The 24,010-nt window shown below is 44.3% G+C and overlaps 1 protein-coding gene across 5 annotated transcripts in view; it reads left to right on the forward strand.

The window, feature by feature from the left end:
- Slc28a1 (solute carrier family 28 member 1) overlaps positions 1–24,010 on the forward strand; it is a 44,900-nt gene that overhangs the window by 15,127 nt on the left and 5,763 nt on the right. For 4 of the 5 annotated variants that reach the window (XM_013158952.2, XM_063250081.1, XM_063250080.1 and 1 more), the window contains exons 9-11: positions 4,672–4,752; positions 6,324–6,404; positions 8,048–8,173. In XM_013158952.2, the coding sequence (XP_013014406.1) occupies positions 4,672–4,752; positions 6,324–6,404; positions 8,048–8,173 (288 nt within the window). The remainder of the gene's footprint in view (positions 1–4,671; positions 4,753–6,323; positions 6,405–8,047; positions 8,174–24,010) is intronic. The other variant, XM_013158955.2, reaches the window with a different exon arrangement.

Below are 24,010 nucleotides of genomic sequence, written 5' to 3' on the forward strand. Positions count from 1 at the left end.
CTGGCCACAGAATTCCCATTTTCCCGAGTCACTAACCACGAGATCTCATTCCATACACAGCTTCCCTCCCTGTCCCTCGGTCTCTCTCTGTCCCTGGGGCTTGCCTGCCAAGTAGGGGTGGCCCGGCTGAGTGCGACCCTGGAGTTTTCCTTGTTCTTTTCTATGAATCACATGCCTCTGGTCCTCAGCCCCTGACCAGTTCTGCCTGGGGAGTCTCCCCAACCTCACTCAGACTTCCAGAATCGGAGCCGCTTCCCCTTGGGCAAGGTCCAGTGCTCTCTTCAGGAAGTTCAGTCCTTCTCTGGGCTTCTTTAGCCCTCAACCTACCCTGGATCTGGAGCCCAGCCCAGCCGACACAGCAGCCACCTCCTGGCTGGCTCTGCCCGATTCGTCATTCCACTTTGGCTCTCTGTCCCTCCAGTAACTTTCCACCCGCGCAAGCACCCCCAGCTTCCGTGTCCTTGGGCCAGCTGAGCTGGGGTCACAGGTTGGTTTTCTCCCAGGGCTCCGGCCTCCAGCACAGGCCCCCACTTCCTCAGCCTCGCACAGCTGCTTGGATTTCCCCCAGGAACTCTAGTTCTCATCTCTCCAGTGACGGCTGGGTGTCTGGCTGAGGCCAGCTGTAGTCCCCGGTTGTCACCAATGCCAGCTTTTACACACACACACACACACACACACACACACACACACACACACGCACACACCACCGATCAAATGAGATAAGGCCTGGAAGGCTTTGCAGGATTTGGCAAGAGGGTGGGGCACCCTCAGTGAGCCCCACCTTCAGGGGTGGCGTGGGACGCCATAGAGACCTGGCAGAGAGGCTGAAAGAGATGTGGGACAGTTGAGGCAAAAGCTTTGTTGTGAGTGAGGTCCCCAGCAGGGATGGACACTAGGGGGAGATTGGCGAGGTCATCCTGGATGAAGGGGTGGCTCACACAGGACATTGGGCACGCAAGCAGGGACAACAGGAGCCCAGGGTGGCGGACCTGAGCTGTCCTGCTTTGGTGATGTTGGGGCTCGCTACAGTTGTCCCTGAGGAATCCTCAACTTTATGACTCATGGCTGTGGCCCATGGCCGGTGACCAAGCACTGTCTACAGTGCTCGGACCTCAGGGTCTGGGGACATGAGGGCTGCCCGCACAACCTTAGGAAGTCATGAGTGATGATTCCTTTTGCTCTGGGATGGGAAGGACAGGGCGGTGCCCTCAGTGGGCATGATCCTGCCTCTGGAGCCTGATTACAGGCAGGGTGAGTCTGTTTGTCCCACAGCATGGTCTGGACTGTCCAGGGCACTGGTCTCAGAGGTGCCATTCTGTGCAGGCGATCTGAAACTCTGGGATGGGAAGCACAACATGCTCTTTTTTTCGAATCCTCAGATGGCCACACTGTGCGCCCCACCAGCCCAGGAGAGATGGGAGCTCCTCCTTCTCGGGTAGACCAGTCGTGCAAAGCCCCACTTGGCTCTTCCTAGAGAACTGTCTTGATCCATCTGGCTGCTGTAACACAGCCACAGACTAGGTAGCGTGCAGACACCATTACTCACCATTCTGTGCTGTGAGGCTGCAGGGTCAGGCTCTGAGGAGGGCCTCTTCCACATCCTAGACCACTGTTTGTGCTGTGTCCTTACACTGGAAGGAAGGAGGAGATATCTGAGGAGGATGCTGCTGCTTTCCTCCCCACCCCCCACCATGGCACTAGGGATGGAACCCAGGGCCTTGTGCATGCCACGCAAGTACTCTACCACCGAGCCCCATCCCTAGCCCTTTAAAAAATTCTTTATTTTTAATTAATCCTATTTGTGGCTCAGGATCTTGTGCATGTTAGTCAAATTCTCTACTGACAGGGTCCACACAAAGTTGCTTAGGTTGGTGTTAAACTTTTGATCCTCCTGGGGCATCTTTTATAAGGACACTTCCTCCTCCTCCTCCCCCTCTTCCTCTTCCTCCTCCTCCTTCTTCGTCTTCTTCTTTGTCTTTTTGAAATAGGGTTTCATTATGTAGTAGGGCAGTCCTTGAGCTCACTTTCTAGCCAAGGCTGGTCTTAAACTCACAGCCATCCTCCTGCCTCAGCCTCCTGAATGCTGGGATTACAGGTGTGTGCCACCATGTCCAGCCCAGACACTTCTTCCTAATGCCATCATTTATGGGTTTAAGTTTCAACATATGACTTTGAGGAGGGCACAGACAGTCAGTCTATAGCAGAGATGAACACTGCTCCTGAAAACAAGAGATGCAAGCTCTGCCAGGGAAAGTCTGCTGGGTCCTGCAGGACCTTGGCAACATGTCTGGTGGCCAGGAGCCTGTCCTTTGTTAGGTGTATGACCTCTGAGACTTGCATTGTGCCCATTTGTGAAGTGGAGACAGTTAACATGTACTTCAGTGGCTTTAAGTCTCAGTGAGCCACCACAATTTGGGTGCTTGGCACACAGGAGGACTTCATGGTAGGCACATAGTATGACTTACTGACCCTTCCCTTGGCAGCACTGCCCTGAGCTGGCTGTTCTGTTCTTCTAGCATCCCAAGCACCATAGGGCCCCAAGGCATATCCTGGGCTATGATGTCATATGGCCATATTTAAGATTAAATGTTTCTTCTTAGAAAATCAGTGGTCACCTCTGTTCTCCCATTTCCCTTCCTTCATTAGAGAGTCATAACTTAATCCAAAACACAGCTCCCCCCCCCCCAGATCCCCATCTTGCAGATAGATAATTCTCTTGGTGCCAGTTCTGCAGTCCGGTCACATGCCTAGGCACCTCCTTCCTGGCTCAGCCTGGCTCTGCAGCCCTGCCAGCTGCCAGCAGCCCCTGGCATGACCCGCTGCACAGGCAGTCTAGATGCTACGTGATCATCAGCTCGATGTCGCCACCCCAGGCAGCAAGGAGGAGTCACCAGCAAGAGAGGGCTTTGGGAGTCAGCACTGCTGGCTGTCAGATTACATCCCAGCCACAGGGACGTTGGTGCAGATGTGGAGGGGAGGAGCCCCAGCAGGGCTTCCTCATCTCAGCTGGAGCCACCTGGGGCTGTGATTCACATCTGGAGGGAGACGCGCACAAGCCCTGCTGGACCCATGGCCTGCCAGCTGTGCCTCTTGTCACTTACCCTCCTGGGCCGGCTGACTTGCAGCCTCTCTCTCCACAGCCACGCTGACCCTGCTCTCTCTGAAGCTACCAGGGCCCCCTAAATTGTGAGGTGCCAAGGGTCCACCTCTGGCCTCCCAGAACTGGCACCCCACACCATGCTGGCTGCATACTTTCGTGGCTGGCACACCCTCTCCTGGACGTCTTCCTGCCTCCGGGTCTCCCTGGCCCCTCCGTGTCACTAACCCAGGGCCCTGTCCTCAGCCCCTGCTCTGCTCTCTCAGGCAATCATGTCCTTGACCCCACACATTTCCAGCTGACCTGGATCTCGGCTCCTGACCTTTCCCCAGCTGTCCACCTGACGTGTGCCACCTGGGGGTACCACAGGCATCTCAAACCCACCTGTGTATCTCCCCCAGACCTCTACTATGCCTTTGCCCCTTCACAACTGCCCACCTATTCTAGAAAATTAGCGGAACAGATGAAAACTCAGAAATAAAGAAAAAAATACTCATAGCCTAAGTACCCAGAAGCAAGTCCTGGGAGTGTTGCCTTCCAAGCTCCTCCTATGTCTTTTTTTTTTAATATTCCAATTTTCCCATCAATATTTTAGCATCAGATCATTCCCCTGGGATTACTAACTCTGCGTGACTTTAACAGGGATTAAGTGTTTGAAAGAACAAATACTCTTAACAGTGTAAAAGGCTACAAAGAAAAAAGTAAACTTTCCTTCTGCCCTGACCCCCAAGGCCCCTCCTCCCTTCCCCAGGGCATTGCTGCCACTGGTACCGTGCGTGTCCTTCTGGTGCCATCTTGGGTCCACACAAGACAGCGAACCCCCTTTCCTCATTTAACAGTTTGTCTTAGAATGCCGGTTCCCCAGAGAGCTTCCTCATTCTTTTTTCTGGACTTTTAGTGCCCTGAGGTGCAGCTACACCACCCGTTACTAATCAGCCCTCCCTCAGCCGAAGGATGGGGATCACGCTCGAAAGCCCCATGTGGGCTGTGGGCCTGGAAGGGAGGGAACAAATGGGCAGGTGGAGGAATGGCTGAGTGCGGAGCTAATGAGGAGAGAGGTCGGGGCTGGGGGAGGGAAGCGGTGACAGGATGAGGTGCTGGTTGCAGGTGTGGGGTGAGTCTGCTGGGAGCTTGCTGGCACAGTGTAGGAGTAGGAAGTCAGTGACAAGGTGCTCTCATTCCAGCTGATGTGGGCCACAGCCACAGGCCAGGGACTGGGCCCTGGGGGCCGGGACACCATGCAAACTGCCAGGCTGTAGCTGGCTCCTTTCACGCCCAGCAGCCCTGGAGGGAGAATTTGCTCCCATCCTGAGGCAGAGAAGCAGCAGGTGTTAAAGGTGCACACTGACTTGGTGACCCTGTGTGTGGTGGAGGGCAGCCCGTGGATTGTCACTACGCGGAGCCGAGCGGAGGACAGTAGTGCTTCCAGGAGGCCCCTCATGCCAGCACGGATTTCCTGCTCTGGTCACAGCTTCTTCCCAAGCCTGGCAGGTCAGGCCAGGTCTCAGATGGAAGGGCTGCTGGCCCCAGTCCTGCCTGCCTCTAACCTGCTCCTGTGTGCTCTTCGCTGCCAGGTTCTGCCCATCATTGTTTTCTTCAGCTGCATCATGTCAGTGCTCTACTATTTGGGCCTGATGCAATGGGTGATTCTGAAGGTGAGTTATCCCCACAGCAGGGCTCTCCCACAGTCACCAGCTCTCAGAGACCACATCCTCTCAGAATCCCTTGCTTTTGAGGTTCACGTCCTCCCCAAATCCCCTACTCTCAGGGTCCATCCCTTCTAGAATTCCTTGCCATCAGATTCCATACCTTCCCAGAAGCCCTTGCTGCTGAGGTCCATATCTTCCCAGAATCCTCTCCTGTCATATTTACAGTCTCCCAGAATGTGAAATCAAACATTCAGTCACAGGTCTTTTGTTGTGATACTAAAAAGACATGGCACCCAAATCCATGATGGTCCTTGTGGGTAAGATGATTCTAGTCTTGAGGTTACATTGAGTTGTTAAGGAAAATATAATTTTTACCCAAAAGATCATGAGAGACTAACAGTGGGTAACACTGGCCAGACTTATTTGGTATCTATCAAATCTTGTGCCTAGCCAGGCATGGTGGCTCACGCCTGTAATCCCAGCACTATGGAGGCTGAAGTAGGAGGATTGTTGTGAGTTCGAGACCAGCCTGGGCTACAAAGTGAGTTCAAGGCCAGCCTGAACTGCACAGCGAGACCCTGTCTCAAAAAGACCAAAAAAAAAAAAAAAATCCTGTGCTTATGTTCACAAAATCTGCTGCATAAAATTAGACTTAAGAGACAGCATTTGCTAGTGTTGGGCCTGGCAAGAGACTTGGGGCTTTCCGAGTAAGTCAGCACCATGGGTGGCTACCAGCAATGCAGAAGCAACCTGTGGTTAAGACTGGGCTCTGTAGTATGAAGCAAGTGACTATCCTTAGACCTGGAGAGTTTCACCACAAGACTAGGACAAATGGAACTATAAACTGGGCTTGATACTGCACCCTCCACGAAATGATGGACAAAATAAAGACCAGGATACCAGAAGGGTTGCCAGAGAGGCAGTGGAGAAAGATTTGGTAGAGTCAGGGTTTGTCTTGACTAGAAGGAAGAGCTGTTCACAGTATCTTCCAAATGCTCTTCTGCAAAACTCTGATTCCCCAGCATGTTAATCAATGTTATTAAATAGAGGGATCTCTGATCAAATAACTTGGGAAAATCAGATTAGACACAATGCTAAACAAATTCAAATAAGCAAGATCTCTTAGAGCCTTTACTAAGTTAATATGTGTTGGTAATCTCCAAGGAGGTGTGTGTTTACCAATTATCGAATATATTTAGCTAAGCAGACAGAGAACACACGTATTAGAGGCCTGCTCTAGTGCCCAGCACTAGTAATTAAGATGCATAAGGTGGTCTGGGGCAGTGGTTAGCTGCCCTTGGTGGAAAAAAATAGATCAACCTTTTGAGGGGTGCGTATTAGATCTGCTTTACTCTGCTGCTTGTTGACCTAATAGAATGCCACAGACTAATTTGTAAACACTAAGGGTTTATTTGGCTCAGGCGCCAGTGGCAGGACAGTCCGGGAACGTGGCGCTGAGGTGTGGTGAGGGCCTCTACTGCTGCCCCCTCCATGACACAGGGACAAGCAGGCCTGTCAGATGCAGAGAGGAAGGGTGGGCTCTATCAGCCCACCAGGAGCACCCACTTCCTCCCCAGATCGCCTGGCTGATGCAGATCACCATGGGCACCTCAGCCACTGAGACCCTGAGTGTGGCAGGAAACATCTTTGTGAGCCAGGTGAGTGCTACCATCCCCCAAAGAGGGTAGGGTGTCCGGGCCCCCAGTTCTCATTTAGTCCAGGGAATAGCTGTGGGAAACTTCTCCTGGGGTTGCCATAGGCTGCTGCCCTGGGGTACCTGAGGTCCTCCATGGAGGGGGGTACACTCTCTTGGGCTGGACCCCTCACAAGTGTTGTATGAGAAAACTGAGGCTGGGAATGGGGTGACATGGCTGAGGTCCCACATGGATAAGCCAAGATTGGAATTGGGTTCTCTCCTTCCTGGCCAGTGTTATTCCCTCTCTATCATTTTGTCTTTTTTTCCTCTCCATCTTTCTGAAACATATTTTCCAAAGTTCCTATGACTCTGAGTCCCTTGAGGCCTGATTCCCCAATAGGGGGACTCAGGAGGCCCCATTCCAGGGCCTCTCCTGTCCAGGCTGCCTTGCTCCCACGTTTCTGACAGACACGCTTGTTAAAAGATGCTCTTTTTGATCCAATAGTTTAGGAGACTTTGGAGAATTTCTGTGTTTTTTTTCTATAGTACGAAAGGGTTGATCTCAAAGGTTCGTGTTTGTTATTCACCAATTATGACAGATGTCCTCTCAGAAAAGTTGTCCCACAAATACCTTCAGATGTCCAAAATGAGGCAAAAGAGGAAGAGGACCCTGAGACACAAAAGCTCTTATCTCATGTGAGCACCTGCAAGCACAATCTGTTTCTGCTGAGAAAATATAAATTGTAGTGCATGTGACATCAGGTGACACAAAGAGCTACCACGGTGAATTAGCTTTGGACAAGTTGTTGGCCGAGGTGACCAGACTTTCAGGTCTTTGCCTCAAGGGGAGAGGACGGGAGCCTTCATGAAGTGGCAGCACCATTGCTACAGAGTCCATGCGCCCTCCCAGAGGACCACAGCAGCCCATGGCTCCAGATGCCCGGTGTCTCTCTCTGGAACTTGAACCCATCCCCTGGACTCCAGAGAACATGCCCATCAGGCTCCTTGAGTTTCTCTCTCAGGTGTTCTGATCAAATATGCATCTCCTGACCAACAGGACCACCAGTGCCCTCTCTTGTCACAGCTGCACCTCTCCAGGAATGTTCCTTCCCTCAGTTTCCACCTCACTTCTGTCCACTTGTCGTCTTCACACTGCCCAAAGGCCCTGTCAAAACCACACATACAGTCACAGTGTTGCCCAGTAGCCCAGAGTGCTCCAGGCCTGGGTTCTATCCCCAGTACTCCAAAAACAAAACAGAACTGGGTAAGCGGTGAGTGGCCCTGAAGCGAGCACATACTCCAAGGCTCATCTCTGTGGCCTCCCCTGACTCTGCCGGAAGCACAGGCCTGGAGTGACCTGGCAGCCCGAGCAGGTGCTGCTTACTGGGGCTCTCTCCTTGTTTCTGGGCATTGGTGACTGGATCTGCACAGAGGTCAGGAGGGAGGCTGTGAGTGCACTGTGGGCGCTAGGCCCATAGCGGGCTGTCTACCTGGGAGCTTAGGGTTCTGCACAGAGGGGACTGGTGCCGAGGGTCACAGGGGCTCAGAGGGCAGGTGACTATGGAGCACAGCCTTCTCCCCACCACTGCCCCCTCCTCTGGGGACAGCACTCACTGTGACCTGCTGGCTCTCAGCCTGTCCATCCAATGCCTGTCCTGTCTGTAGACTGAGGCTCCTCTATTGATCCAGCCCTACCTGGCAGACATGACACTCTCTGAAGTCCACGTGGTGATGACAGGGGGCTATGCCACCATTGCCGGTAGCCTGCTGGGCGCATACATCTCTTTTGGGGTAAGTACAGCCTTCTTTCTGCTGAGGTCCTAAAGCTATCTTTGTGAGAGCCCCATGTGGCTATGCGCCAGAGAAGCCCTGGAATATTTTCTCTGGGGCTTGACACCCCAGTTGGGTCAGGAGGTAGAAGACTCCACTGAGCAAGAGTCCCAACAGTCCATTACTGAGCACCTGCTTTGTACCAGGCAATGTGCTGTGTGTTTCAGTATCCCTATTTTATAGATCAGAAAATTGAGGCCTGAAGAGTGTCTTAGTTACTTTTCTCTCATTGCTGAGACAAAATACCAGACATGCAAAATTAAAGAGGGAAAGTTTTATTTAGCTCACAGTTTATGGAGGTTGCAGTCCATACTCAGCTGGCTTCAAGGCAGGATGGCATGGCAGAAGGGCAACCATTCATGGCTGCAAAAGATAGCAAAAGCAAGAACAGAAGGGGAGGAACACAGAGAGAAGACTCTTTCTGTCCCTAAGATAGATGTAGCTCACACCCATAAGCCCAGCAAGGAACCATAAATCAGTCACAAATTCTAGAAGCCCACTCACATGACTGTACGAGACTTTGGGGGGACATCTAGATACAAATCAAAACAAAAAGTAATGCCCAAAGCCAAGATCTGAGCCTAGATTTGCCTGACTCTAAGTCGCATGTTTATTTCTCCACGGTTCCATACCTGGGATCTGTCTCAACGCCTAACTCAAGCCTTTCCTCTGCTCCTAAATTCTTTTTTAAAAAAATTAAGAAGTGTTGCAAGCATATGTTTGCAGTATATAATGATTACATTCATCATGGGGAGTTGTTATAGGTACCTAACGCATTTTAGTTCTTTTTACTTCCTCTTCCCCTCCATCTCTTTCTGCTCGTTCCATTTGCAAAAGTTCTATCATTGTTTTTTTTATTATCTTTTATTTTGCTCTTTAAGTTGTTTATACTTTGGGTTTCTCATATATGTAAGCTGTGTGTCTGATTTATTTCATATAATGTTATGGTCTTAAAGTACATCCATTTTTCTACAAATGACCCAGATTTGTTCTTTATGGCAATGTAGTGTTTCATTGTGTGTAAATGCCACATTTTCTTTATCTAGTCATCTGTGGACATACAGGCTGCTTCCAAGATTTAGCTATTAGGAGCTGTGCTGCTGTAAAGACAGGTGTGCATGTGTCACCGTAATATGATGCCTTTAACTCTTTGAGGAAGATACCTAGAAGGGAATATCTGGTCACCTGGAATTTCTTGTTTCAGTTATTTGAGGAATCTGATTTTTATAGTGGTTGTGCTCCCACCAGCAATACAGGGTTTCTTTTTCCCTGGCATCCTAGACAGTATTTGTTATTATTTGATTTCTCTCAGTGTTATTTTAATTTGTGTTTCTCTGATGGTCAGGAATGATGAGCATTTTTTCATGTATTTATTGGCCATTTGTGCTTTTTCTAAAAACTGTCTTCAATTCAGCTGCCCATGTTTTGATTGGTTCTTTTATTTTGGAGGGAGCTACTTTTCTGAGTTCTTATATACTCTAGATTTTTTCCCCCCAGTACTGGGGATCCAACTCCCGACCTTGTGCTTGCCAGGCAGGTGCTTGTGCCACTGACCTGAATGCCTGGCCTTATATTCTAGATAATATCCCAGGTATACCTTAGCTGCCCACACTTTTTCCCATGCTGTAGGTTGTCTCTGCACTGTGTTGGTTGTTCCATTCACTGTGCAGAACCTTTTGAATTTGATGTTATCTCCTTCCTTCATTCTTGATGTTATTTCTTGTGCAATTAATTGGTGTTCTGTTTAAAGTCCTTCCCTATGCCTGTGTCTTTGAAAACTTGACCTATTTTGTCTTCCAGCAGATTGTTTCTGTCTTAATATTTAGGTCTTTGATTCATTTTAATCTTAGTTTAGTGCATGGGAAGAGATATCGGTCTAGATTCTGTCTTTTGCCTATATATACCAGTTTGCCCAGCACTATTTATTAAAGAGACTATCTCTCCTTCAGCCTGTGTTTTCCATCCTTGTCAAAGATCAGAAGTCTGAATGTGCCTGCTATTGTGCCTGCATCCTGTAGTCTGTTCCCTTGATCTATATGCCTGTTTTTGTGCAGAACCATGCTGTTTTAATCACTATAGCTTTGTGATATTGCAACAGCAAGCAGAAACACCAAAACAGCACCCAGGATTTGAAGACTTATTTACGTCAACAGGCACTGATTAGGATCATTCCTAGAATATCAGGCCCTGATCACTGGTGGTCTAGGGCTTACAGGAGATAAGCAAGCAGGAAGTGGAGAGGTGGAATGGCTTGTCATTCGGGGATTGGTCTGTATAATGTGCGTCATAGTGACCAGCTATGCATCAGAGTGACCAGCTATTTCTAAAAGACGAGCAACTGAAAGTGGAACAGAAACTATTACCTGGGCAACTGAGAAACTGAAGCCTGGGGGCTGCGGGGCTGGGAGGAGGGGCGACTTGAAATCTGGGCTTGTGGTGCGTCCTGCTTTGCTCTTGTTGCCCCGAATTGCCTTTGCTATTCTGAGTCTCTTCTGACTCCACATAAATCTTAGCATAGTTTTCTCTAGTTCTGTCAGGAATGCTGTTGGTATTTTGACTGATTTTGCATTAAATCTATCAGTTTTGGTGGCATGGCAGTTTTAACAATACTGCTTCTGTCTACCCCGTTCTCTTTGATTTCTTTTTCCAGAGTGCTTATATTTTTCATGGTAGAGTTCTTTTACTTCCTTGATTAGATTAGTTTCTAAGATATAATTTTTATTGGTGCTATTGGAAAGGTATTTTTCCTAATTTCTTTTTTGGTAAGTTAATTATTGGTGTACAAAAACACTTTGGGGTTCATGTGTTGATTTTGTGTCGTGATATACTACTGAATTTGGTTATCAATTCTAGGAGTCTTTTGGTAAATTTTTTTGGATTTCTGTAGAGAGGATCGTGTCATCTGCAAATGATGATAATTTGATGTCTTCCTATCCCTTTTGTTTCTTTCTCGTGCCTATTGCTCTATAGTTTCAAGTACTATAAAAATTAGAAGTAGTGGTGGATATCCTTGTCTTCTTTCTGATTGTAGGGGAAAAGCTGCGAATTTTTCTCACTAACATGTTTTCAATAGTTTTGTCATAAATGGTTTCGATCAGATTATGATAAAGTTCTTCTGTACCTTTCTTCAGCGAAGAGCCCAAAACAATAACGATATAGGCCTTCAAAACACAGTGGTAGAAACAGAACTAGGGTTGATACTTTACATAGTGATCTTCAAGAGTTCCTCAGGTCACCTGACACAAATGTGCAAAATTGTTCCAATCCTATGAATATTAACTGCTTTGTTCTATGAACTTATAGAATTTGTATCACAATCATCTTAGCTATCCTAAGTATGTTTATACAAATTTAGGTATTTTTTCTTTTCCCTTCCTTTTTCTTTTTCCTCCTTTTCCCTGAGATATTATTTTTTTCTCTTTGAGCAGATTCTTATCCTTTCACTGTATTTATTGTGGATTTTGTATCTTATGTACTCTTACCATTTCTTACACTAGGGAGACAATACAGTATTTACTCATGTGAGTTTGATTTATTTCACTTATGAGTATGATCTCAAGTTGCACCCACTTAGTTATAAATATCTCAGTGTGATCATTCTTTATAGATGAGTAGTACTCCGTTGTATAAACACACCACATCTTTTTTATCCATTCCTCAGTCAATGGGCATGAGTCTAGTTTTAGTTTTCGGCATACGGAGAGCCAGTTTTTCCAGCACCATTTATTAAAGAGACTGTCGTTCTTCCAGTGAACATGTTTGGCCCCTTTGTCAAAGATAAGGTGCTTGAGTGTGTTTGTAGTTGTGGTTTTATCTTCTAATCTATTCCATTGATCTTCAGGTCTGTTTTTATTCCAGTACCATGCTGATTTTATTACAGTAGCTTTGTAGTATAACTTCAAGTCAGGGATTCTGATGCTTCCTGCTTTGCCTTTGTTGCTTAGAATTGCCATTGCTATTCTAGGCCGTTTCTGGTTCTAGATGAATTTTAGGAGTGATTTCTCCAGGAGTGATTTCTCTAGGAGAATTTTTGCATCCATGTTCATAGTATTTTGATGAGGATTGTATTAAATCTATATAATAATTTTGGGAGAATGGCCATTTTCACAATATTTATTCTTCTTATTCATTTCCATTTTCTGAGATCATCTTCAACTTCTTTTTCAGGGTATTATAATTTTCCCTGAATAGGTCTTTTACTTCTTTTGTTAGATTAATTCCTATTGTTTCATTTTTGGGGGATGTTATTGTGAAGGGTGCGGCTTCTTTATTCCTCTCTCGGTGATTTGTTGTTTGTGTATAGGAATGCTATTGACTTTTGAGTGTTGACTTTGTCTCCAGCTACATAATTGAATTTATTTATTATACCTAGGAGTCTTTCAATGGAGTTTGGGGTCTTCTATGTAGAGTATCATGTCTTCTGCAAATAATGATAATTTAACTTATTCCTTTCCTATCTTTACTCCTTTTATTTCTCTCTCTTGTCTAATTGCTCTGGCTAGTATTTCCAGTACTATATTAAATAGGAACTGTGATAAGGGACATCCTTGTCTTGTACCTGATTTTAAGGTAAAGGCTTTTAGTTTTTGGCCATTTAATATGATGCTGGCTGTTGGTTTGTGATAGATGGCTTTTATCATATTGAGGTGAAGACCATCTGTTCCAATTTTCTGTAAGATTCTTACCATGAATGAGTGTTGGACCTTATCAAAAGCTTTTTCTGCATCTATAGATGACCAAGTGACTTTGATTCTATTGATATGGTGGATTACATTTATTGATTTGTGTATGTTGAACCATCTTTACTTGGTCATGGTGTGTAATCTTGATGATTTGCTGCATTCTGTTTGCCAATATTTTATTGAGAATTTTTGCATCCATGTTCATTAGGAAGATTGGCCTGTAGTTCTCTTTTTTTGTTGGATCTTTCTCAGGTTTTGGTATTAGAGTAATACTTGCTTCCAGGAATAAGTCAGGGAAAATTGCTCCCCTTTCAATTTCATTGAAGAGTTTGAAGAGTGTCGGTATTAAGTCTTCTTTGAATTTCTTGTAAAATTCTGCAGTGAATCCATCTGGACCTGGGCTTTTCTTTGTTGGTAAGGTTTTAATTACGTTTTCAATTTCATTAACTGAAATTGGGTTATTCAGCAGTTTTACATCTTCTTTACCAGCTTTGGTAATTCCTATGTTTCTAGGAATCTGTCCATTTCTTCTGTATTATCAAGCCTATGAGAGTAGAGGTTTTCAGAATAGGTATTGATGATCTTCTATATTTCCACAGGGTCTGTGGTGATTTCACCTTTTTAATTCCTTATTGCACGAATTTGAATTTTTTGTTTCCTTTTTAAAATAAGGTTGGCTAGGAGCCTATCAATTTTATTTATTCTTTCAAAGAACCAACTGTTTGATTTATTGATTCTTTGTATTGTTTTCTTAGTCTCTATTACATTGATTTCTGCTCTGACCTTTATAATTTCCTTCCTTCTTTTGGCTTTGGGCTTGACTTGCTCTTTTTCTAGATGTTTGAGGTGTAATATCAGGTTGTTTATTTGTGTTCATTCTGTTTTCCTGATATGGGAATTCACTGCAATAAATTTTCTACTGAGGATTGTTTTCATTGTATCCCACAGGTTCTGGTAAGTTGTATTTATATTTTCATTTGCTTGTAGATATTGTTTAATTTCTTTTTTTTTTTTTTTTTTTTGGTGCCAGGGATTGAACTCATGACCATGCTCTTGCCAGGCAGGCACTTATGCCACGGAGCTAAATCCCCAGCCCTGATATTGTTTAATTTCTTCTTTAATTTCCTCTGTGACCCACTGATTGCTCAGGAGTGTATTATTCAATTTCCATGTGTTTGTGGGGTTTTTTCAGTTTCTTCTGTCATTAATTTCTAGTTTCATGGCACTATGATCTGATAACATGCATGGGATAATTTCAGTTCTTTTGCATTTACTTAAGCATGTTCTGTGGGCTAGTGTGTGGTTTAAAGAATGTCCTGTGTGCTGCTGAGAAGAATGTGTATTGTGATGTTGTGGAACACTTTTCTTATGTTCACCAAGTCCATTTGTTCACAGATGTGATTCAGTTCTGTTATTTCTTCACTGATTTTCTGTCTAGTTGATCTGTCTTTTTATGTCAATAAGGTATTAAGGTCTCCTGTTATAGTTGTGTTATTGCTTATTTGATTTTTCATTTCTGTTAATATTTGTTTTGTATAGCTAGGTTTTCCTGAATTTGGTGCATATATATTTAAGATTGTTATCTTTTCCTCTTGAAGTTTTCCCCTAATTAGTATGTAGTGACCTTCTTTATCTCTTTTGATCAGAGTCCACATTGTCTGAAAGCAAAATAGCTACCCTTGCTTTTTGGGGGGTTCCTGTTGTATAGAGTATTGTTTTCCATCCTTTGACTTTCAGTCTATGAGTTGCCTTTTGGATTAGATGTATTGCTTGTATACAGCATATGGTTGAATGTTGTTTCTTGATACATTCTGCCAGTCTGCGTCTTTTAATTAGTGAATTGAGGCTGTTTACATTAATGGTTATAACTGAAATATATTGGTTTATTTATTTATTTTTGGTACCAGGGGTTGAACTCATGACCATATGCTTGCAAGGCAGGTACTTATACCATTGAGCTAAATCCCTGGCCCTATGTTGGTTTATTTTGGACATGTTATCTTTCTGCTGTTGATTCTTTACCTTTACACTCTGTTTAATTGTTTGCCTTGTTTAGTGGTTTTTTCCTGTGTCTGTCTAGAATGTCTTTCTTTGCAGGGTTGGTTTGGTGATCATGAAGTTCGTCAGCTGTTTTTTGTCATGGAAGTATTTTATTTCTCCATTGATTTTGAAGGATAGTTTTTCAGGGTACATCAATCTGGGTTGGAAGTCGTTTTCTTTTAGGATCTGAAATACTTCAATCCATACTCTTCTTGACTTCATTGTTTGTGTTGAGAAATCTGCTGTAATTCTGATAGGCTTTCCTTTATAAGTTATCTGCCTCTTCTTTCTAACAGCTTTTAATATTCTGTTCTCATGTTAAATATCTGGGATATTGATTATTATATGTCTGGATGTAGTTTTATTTTGGTTATGGCTATTTGGAGGTCTATATGCTTCACTGATCTGTATGTCAATTTCCATTCTCATGTTTGGGAAATTTTCAGCTATTACTTTTGTAAATAGTGTCTAGATATCATTTATGTTATCACCTTCTTTTTCATTTATACCTACCAATCTTATGTTGTTTTTCTTTGCATCATCTTGAAGCTGTTGAATTGTTATTTCCTGATTCCTTATTATTTTAAAAAGATCTTTCCTTTCTTGTTCACTAGCTGCAATCTCGTCTTTGAGGTCTGAAAGTCTATCTTCACTTTCATTGAGGCAGTTTTGCCAGCTTTCAATGGAATTTTTTATTTCCTGTATATCTCTTTGAATGTGTTTCATGCATTCTGTTTGATTCTTATATTGTTTGTTCAAGGTTTACATCTTTTTGCATTGTTCCTCTAATTTTTAAACTATGTCTTCTTCAGATGTGTTCAGTATTTCTTTCATTACATTTATCATTTCTTCTTTTAAATAGGAGATTATTTCTGATCTGAGTTCTTTTATAGCTTCCCAGAGTTGTTTCTTTACTTCAGTTGCTATCATTTCAGGAGTTTCAAGTGTATGGCTTACATTTTGTTCTATGTCCATGTCTCCTAGGCTTGCTTGGGACGGGCTAGAGGTTTGAGATTTCATTTTGCTCTTTCATTTTATCATTTTGCTCTATTCTCTTAGGGAAGCTGAATGCAAGGTCTCAGTTGTTTCTTGGGTTGAGAACATCTATTCTTGTTGCAGGGAGTTTCCACAGTTGAGTGGAGGTCCTTAGACAGACCTTACAAGATGGCTCTAGCCACCTAGGGTTGCTGGGGCTTACCAGTCTCTGAGCAAAGTGCCAAAGCTTTCCCATGGGCTGGAGTGCACTGCACACTTTCAACTTGCCAGGTCAAAGGCTGGCAGCTGTGGTCAGCTTGGGAGTCACTGAACAAGGCCTGGATAGGCCCAGAGGGACCTCCTGGTGCGGCCTTCGGTGATGTGGAAGGCAGGGCGGGGTCTTACCAGTCTCCCAGCAAGGCACCAAAGTTTCTGTGGGCTGGATAGCACTGTGCTTTGGCTGCTGGGTGGAATGCAGGCAGCTCCAAGCCTACTTCTTTTAAACAGTTCATTGCATTCCATTTACTTGTTGAGGATTTTTTGCATCCTTGTTCATTAAAGAGATTGGCCATTAGTTTTCATTTTTAGTTGAGTTCTTGTCTGGTTTTGGAATCAGAGTAATACTAGCCTGAGGGAATGAGCTTCAATTTTATTAAAGTTTGAGGAGTATTGCCATTAGATGTTCCATGAAGTTCCTATAGAATTCAGTGGTGAATCTGTCAAGTCTGGGCTTTTCTTAGTTAGAAGTTTTTTTTATTGCTACATCAATTTTACTGCTTGTTATTGGGTTATTCAAGGTTTTTATATCTTCTTGATTCAGTTTTAGAAATTCATATGTACCCGAGGCTCTCTCTATTTCTTCTGAATTCTCCAGTTTATTAGATTACAGGTTTTTGAGGTAGATACTAATAATATTCTGGATTTCAGTGGTGTCTGTTATGATTTTATTTTTTTATTTCTAATTGTATTTAGATGAGTCTTTTCTTTCCTTATTTTGGTAAGACTGGCTAAGAGTTTTTCTATTTTGTTTACTTTTTGAAGAACTAGCTCTTCAATTCATTGATTCTTTATTTTGTCTCGATTTCATTAATTTCTGCTATAATCTTCATAATTTCCTGTTTGTACTAGGTTTGTATCTGGATTGTTTTGTCTCTCTAGGACCTTGAGGTGCATTATTAGGTTATTTCTTTGGGCTCATTTTTTTCTAATGTGAGCATTCATGCTATAAACTTCTCTCTTAGGGCTGCTTTCATTGCTTCTCATAAGTCCTGATATATTATACTGACATTATTGTTTGATTCAGAAATTTCTAACTTCTTCTTTTTTTTCCTGTGACTTATTGATTATTTAACAGTATATTGTGTGTGGTTGCTTTGGCCATTGGTTTGTAGTTTGATTGCCCTGTGATCTGATAATATGTATGAGACAATTTTGAGTGTTATATATTTATTTCAGCATGCTTTATGATGAACTAGTATGTGGTCTATTTTGGAGAATTTTCTTTGTGTTTCTGAGGAGAATGCATATGCCCTTGTTGGGTGGAACATTGTGGATATAAATTAAGTCAATTTGTCTGAAGGTATGGTTCCACTCTGATATTTCATTGATTTTTTTGGGGGGGTCCAGTTGATCTGTCTATTTGTGACAATGTGGTATTGAGTTCCCCTGCTATAATTGTGTTGATGCTTATCTGATCTTTTACATACAGTAGTGTTTATTTTATAAAGTTGAATGTGCTAAATTCAGTGCATACATATTTATAATTATTATATCTTCCTGTTTAATACTCCCCTTGCCAACATGTAGCTACCATCTTCTGATCAATTTTGGCTTGAAGTCTACATTTTCTGAAAATAGGATTGGTACCCCAGATGGCTTTTTGGCTCCTATTACATGGGATGTTGTTTTCTATCCTTTGATTTTTAGTCTATGGATTTCTTTCCTTCTTTCTTTCTTTCTTTCTTTCTTTCTTTCTTTCTTTCTTTCTTTCGTTCCTTATTTATTTTTTGTCTTTTTGAGACAAGATACTGGTATGCAGTTCAGGCTGGTTTTGAACTCATTTGTAGCTCAGACTGGTCTTGAACTTGCAACAGTCCTCTTGCCTTAGCCTCCTGAATGCTGGCATTACAGGTGTGTATGCATTTGTAGTCTATGGATTTATTTTTGGTTTAACTGTGTTTCTTTTATTCTCCCAAATTCTTGTTTGTATAGCTAATGAAAGACAGTGAATTTGTGTGTTAAATTCCAGTAATGTGAATGGGGTCCTTGAAGCCAATCACAATTTAACCCTCTTTCTCTGAAAATAAGACCTAGCAAAAAATAATCAACCTTGAAATCAAAGATCAAAAATGCTGGCCCTTAGCTGGGCGTGGTGGCATACATTTGCTTGAATCCCAGGACTCAGGATGCTGAGGCAGAAGGAGCACTGTGAGTTAGTTAGAGGCTAGCCTGGGCTACACAGTGAGTTCAGGGAAACTACACAGTAAAAACCCTGTTTCAAAAAAAAAAAAAAAAAAGCTAGCCCTAATCTTCTATCCTTGCCTTACCTGCCTTACTGAGTAGTTACAAGCAGAGATTTGTGATGGCAGATAAGGCATGACTGTTTGGGACTGACATTTTTTATCTCTAGTTTTCAAAGTTGATTGTTTTCTGGCTAGCTCTTTGGGGCAAACAGTACTTGTGGCAGACAGAATGGGGTCTTCATATGTGTCTCCTGATGTACCAATAGGCTGATTCAGAGGAACACAGGAAAATGTTAAGATGAAGGAGTGAAATATAATCTTAGACCTCCAGTCCATACAGAGCACGTTCAGGAGACATAGACATAGTATAAATTAGAAGTCACACACCTGAAATTTCTGAAAAGATAGCTACTGAAATAAAGAAGCAATTTCGTTCTTGTATTGTTTGGCTAATTTTACATGCCTATGTTTGATTGTCTGGACAGCTATTTTGAAGATAACAAGAGGCATTATGGTAGCCATTATTAATTTCCCATTATCTTGTCTTGATGTCAGGTATCATTTTCTTTCTTTCTTTTTGGTATTGGAAATTGGAAATTGAACTCATGACCTTGCACTTGCCAGGCAGGCACTTATGCCACTGAGCCATATCCCTAGCCCTTGTTTGGTTTTTTTTTTTCTGTTTTCTTTCATTTTATTATGTCTGATGATATAGGTAACTATTTTGAAGATAAGATATATTGTAGTAGCCATTGTTGATTTCCTGTTAATTTGTTTTGAAGTCCTATAGTGCTTTCATTGTTTTGTTTTGGTTGGCTTTATTCTGTTTGGTTTGGCTTTATTCTCTTTTTGTCTCCTACAAAGTGCCTATTAATAATGCTTTGCATTAATAGTCAGGCATGGTGATGCATGTCTATAATCCCAGCAATCTGTGAGACTGAAGAAGGATCCCAAGTTCAAGCCCAGCCTAGGTAATCTAGCAACTTAGCAAAGGTCTAGGCATGCAGCTCAGTGCAAAGCCCCTGAGTTTAACCCCCAATAATGCTTTCATTTGTAAAATACCTTGTACCTACTTGTGCTTTCACCTTCAAATCTTCAAAAAATATTTTTCCCTTAGACATCACAGATATTCTTGGTTATTGTGGAAGTGAATAAAGTTTTTAAAAATCTCCTTTTCTTGCTGGGTAAGGTGGCACATGCTTATATTCCCAGCTACAGGACGATTCCCTGTATCCAGGAGTCTGAGGCCATGTGAACAGCACAGCAAGACAATGAGACTTATCAAATGCAAAAACAATAGTCCCATGGGTGACTGCTTTTGGTAGATTAGAACCATGTATCTCCAAATGTGGTTCATGTGAAACACCACCATCGCCTAAGAACTTATTAGAAATGCAATTTTTTTTGAACCCAGGGCCTTCTCACTGACCTACATCCCCAACCATTTTTTATTTTCAGGTAAGTTCTTGCAGAATCAGTAAGTTGCCCAAGCTGGGCTGGAATTTGGGATCCTCTTGCCTCAGACTTCAGAGTGCCAAGATTACAGTGATGATTACCCTGCCCAGCTAGAAATGCAAATTCTTGGGCCCACTTCAGGGCCGCAGAGTAAGAAGTGCTGGAGGCCGGCCCTGCACACTGCACTGCACAGCTTTCCTGGTGATTCTGAGGCTAAGCTCGGCTTGAGACCACTGCTTTACAGCGTGTCGCTCCAGGTCCTTCTATGTGACAGGCATTTAATATCTTGAATGCTCCTCCTCTCCTCTCCTCCTTGGTGAAATAATTCTACCTGTAATTTTCTACAGTGTGCTCTTTTCTTTGTAACATTGTAAGCATGACACAAAACAGTATAAAGGTGCAAGCTGACAGTCCTAGTAAAAATGAAAATCCTTCTATTCAGTCACTGTAAACAGTTCCCAAATTATGCTGGCAAGACTTCACAATTTCTTGAGTGTATAATGGTGTGAAATCATTTATGATGCTGTGAAAATGTTCGTGGTGGTGTGAATCAGCACAGGCTCAGTGGAATCATGCTTTGAACTTGAGAGTTCCCTCCCCCTCAGGGCTCCCTGGGGGCAGTGAGACACCCACTCTTGATACTGCAGCCCCCTGTCAGCCCACAATCTGGTGTGTATGGGGGGGACTCTAAAGCAGGCTGCGTGCTGCATGTGTGAAAGTGGGAGCATGGAGGGTGGCCCACACTGACCTCTTCTCTGGTCCCAAATCCACCTGTCTCACTTCTGTCCTTCAGGGTGGCTGAGGACACGTAAGAGCACAAGCCAGCCTGCCTGCAGTCCTCCATCCATTCAGACATTGGGTCACACTAGTGAGCCCAGAGCCACATTCCCACAGGAGCCTGGGCAGTGCTGGTGACCCAGGCTAATCTTGACCTTGAGTCTCCTGCTCAGCCTTTCTGGTGACTAGGATTGCAGTGCATGCCGCCACACCCAACCTTGCTTGACGTTAAGGAAGCTCCTAGCACTCTAGGTTTTGTCATCCAGCTGGCACCTTCCCCTCTGGTTTAAGATCCTGGAGCTCCTTGTCTGGTTTCTACCTCAAACCGTGTCTACCCCACCAATGGTTTTATTGGAAGGAATTTGATATTTCTAAAATGAAATCCCAAGACTTTGTTCCTGCAGCAGTTTTCGCAGTCAGTATTGGTGGAGGGGTTGCCATAGTATAGCCAGGACATCAAGCCTGTAACAGTCTTTACCTTGCTCTGGGCCTCCCAGCCAGGTGTAAGAACATCTCTGCATGCTGCTCAGAGCTTTAGTTTGAGTGCTCCGTGACTTGTGATGAGCCACACCCTGATAAAGCCACCAGAAGGTGAAAAAGCATGTGATTGGCTTAACATACCCAGCGTCCTGGCTTAGCTGCGCAGTAGTGGACCCTGACGTGTCTTCCCAGGATTGGACTGATCATGTAGCTGCCCAGGAGCTACAATTGTCTGCTGCCCCCAGCCTGGCAAAAGTATTGTAGTGCAGATGGGGAGACCCGGAAAGAGCCAAACTGGCACACACCTGTAATCCCAGAACTCTGGGAAACTGAGGCAGGAGGATCACAAGTTTGAGTCTGATCTGGACAACTTGCTGACTTACTTTGACCCTGCCTCAAAAAACTTAAAAAGGCCTGGGGTGTAGCTCAGTGCAAAGGCCCTGTGTGCCATTCCCAGTTTCACCAAAACAACCAAACAAACAAAAATCAAAGCACAGTTCCTACTGAGCGCTTGTCATTACAGTTGTAAAGTCAAAATCACTGGACAATCTGATTTAAAAACTCAGCCCTGTCCTTCCCTTCTTTAGTCCAGCGTGTCCAGGCCTGGTCCCGGGCAGCCCAGTGCCCCAACTGACAGTACCTGGTTCCTACTTCCCTTCAGGTGCTAGGCCGGGACTGGTCCTGGCTGTCACCGCGACCTTCCTGCCCTGTCTGTCCTTCCTGCCTCCAGCCCCAGAAGAGCCCTCTTCTGCTCCCAGCTGTCCTATGCTGCCACAGCCCAGCCCAGCCCATCCTGGCCTGTCCAGTACTCTCTCCTTCCTGTACCCCTCTTTACAGTACCTTTGGCCTCCTTGGCTCTGTCCTGTATCCTGGGTTCCGAGAGGGAGAGTAGTTCCCTCTGGCTCCCTGCTCCAGGTTCCTGGGTTCTGGTGACCCTCTGTTCCCTTTATGGTCCCACTTTCTGATCCTTTTGCCCACACCTTGCAGCCTTCCAGGCCCCTCTAGATGGCACCGCCTGAGGGTCACTGATTACAGCCGCTGAATGTGGCTGGCCTGAGAGGAGATGCAGCATGAGACTCAGCACAGAAAAAACAATTAAGATATTCTATGAATAAGTTCATATTGATTCCACGGGTCAGAAAGATTAGATATATTGGGTTAATTAAAATACGTGGTTCAGATCTACGTTCATCTGTTTCTTTTGGCTTCCTAAACATGGCTACTGGAAAGTATATAATTAATGGCTTTGGCCCCCATTCTATCTAAGTTGGACAGTGGTAGCTGAGACCGCTTGACTAAACAGCTTCACTGTGGCTGCATCTGCACCATCCTCACGAAGGCTCGAAGGCCAGTACAGCTCTGCCTGCTCACGCTGGCACTGGGATCTCTGCCCAACCCAGCTCTGACAGCCCAGGCAGATGGCCCTTGGGGAATTAGCTACTCATGAGCCCCTGTGACATCTGGAGCTCAGTTTCCATATCTGTAAAATATGAAAAAATTGTAAATTGTAAAAATTGCAGCTGTGTAGCAGTCAGAGGCAGAAGATACTGAGCTAGGTATCTGAGGAGTGACCGTTCTCTTTCTGACATCCTAGGGTCAGAAGTCTGTCCTGCCATTGCCCATTTTGTGATCAGTAGTTCGTTCAGTTTATTTCCTGTCTTAGTAAAGATGTTTTTGAAAATTTAAGCTGAAGGTGCTTGTCCTTGGTCTCTTCCTGCATGGTAATATTTGGGTCAGAGTGAGAAGAGGCTCAGGCAGGCAGAGAGGCCTGGATGTCAGATAGCAGGCTTCTTTCCTGGGGCCCTGGCAGAGAGCGGACTGGGGGTGTTCCGGCCCCACAGAGTGGCTGGCAGTGGGTGACCCAGTGCACAGTGGCTGGGCCTGGGGAAGACTCAATCTTTTTCGTGCAGACCAGGAAGCAAGCATCATAGCATTTGAGCCTTGGCCACAGCTGCCCACTGGGAAGACCACATCCGGACCGTGACACTGCAGAGTAATCACCATGCTAGAGGAAAAGGCAGGGCCCTGGCTGGTGTGGCAAGAAGCCCAAGACCCCAGAAGTGGTGCTACTGCCTGGCCGCTGGGCAGTGGGGGGACACTGAGTCCTGACACCTGGCCCAGAAAGTCTCAAGAGGGCGTGGCCCAGGGTGTTCTTCCTCCCACAAGTACCTTGGTCCCGGGTCTGAATACATTTTTTACAGTTTTTTTCTAATTCTTAAAAAGTACTTGAGGGGCTGGGGAGTTAGCTCAGCGGCATAAGCGCCTGCTTTGCAAGTGCACAGTCATGAGTTCAATCCCCAGTACCAAAAAAAAAAAAAAAAAAAAGCATTTGAAGTAAAAAAAAAAAACCCTTGAAGTAAGAATTTTAGTCCAAAGAAGCATTCAGTAGGCCTTCATATACTAAATTTTTTGCTAAAAAATTATACTAAATATCATATACTAAAAATTTTGCTAAATTGATGACAATAACCTACTACAATAACCCACTTCTTGGATGTCATTGAGAATGCTCAGCAAATGATATTGCAAGTTTGAAAATAATAAAGAAGAAATGAAGGTCAGTGCATGGTCTCAGGTGGCTGTGTCACCTTCCTGGCAGTTACTGCCACCATTGTGGACACTGTGTACCCCTTCGCCCCTCCCCAGCCCTCGTGTGTGTCTGGCATCCACCTCCCTTTTTCTTTTTATTTAAAATTTTTAAAAAATCACTCCTTGCTTACTACAAGCTTCAGGCCTATTTTACTTTTCAGCTTATAAACATGATGGAGATTGTTGTAGATGTTTTGAAAGATATCAAAAAGCAGAAAGAAGAGAAGACTGCCCCAGCCCCAGTGGTCGAGGACAGACAGTTGTTGGGGATGTAGAAGCGTTGAGCACGCATTTTGACAGCACCTTAACAGTGTTTGGCCATGTTCTTGCTGTGATAT

This window comes from Cavia porcellus, unplaced genomic scaffold (assembly GCF_034190915.1).
Source record: "Cavia porcellus strain 051 isolate PalLab524CR breed Dunkin Hartley unplaced genomic scaffold, mCavPor4.1 scaffold_6, whole genome shotgun sequence".
Lineage (NCBI taxonomy): Eukaryota > Metazoa > Chordata > Mammalia > Rodentia > Caviidae > Cavia > Cavia porcellus.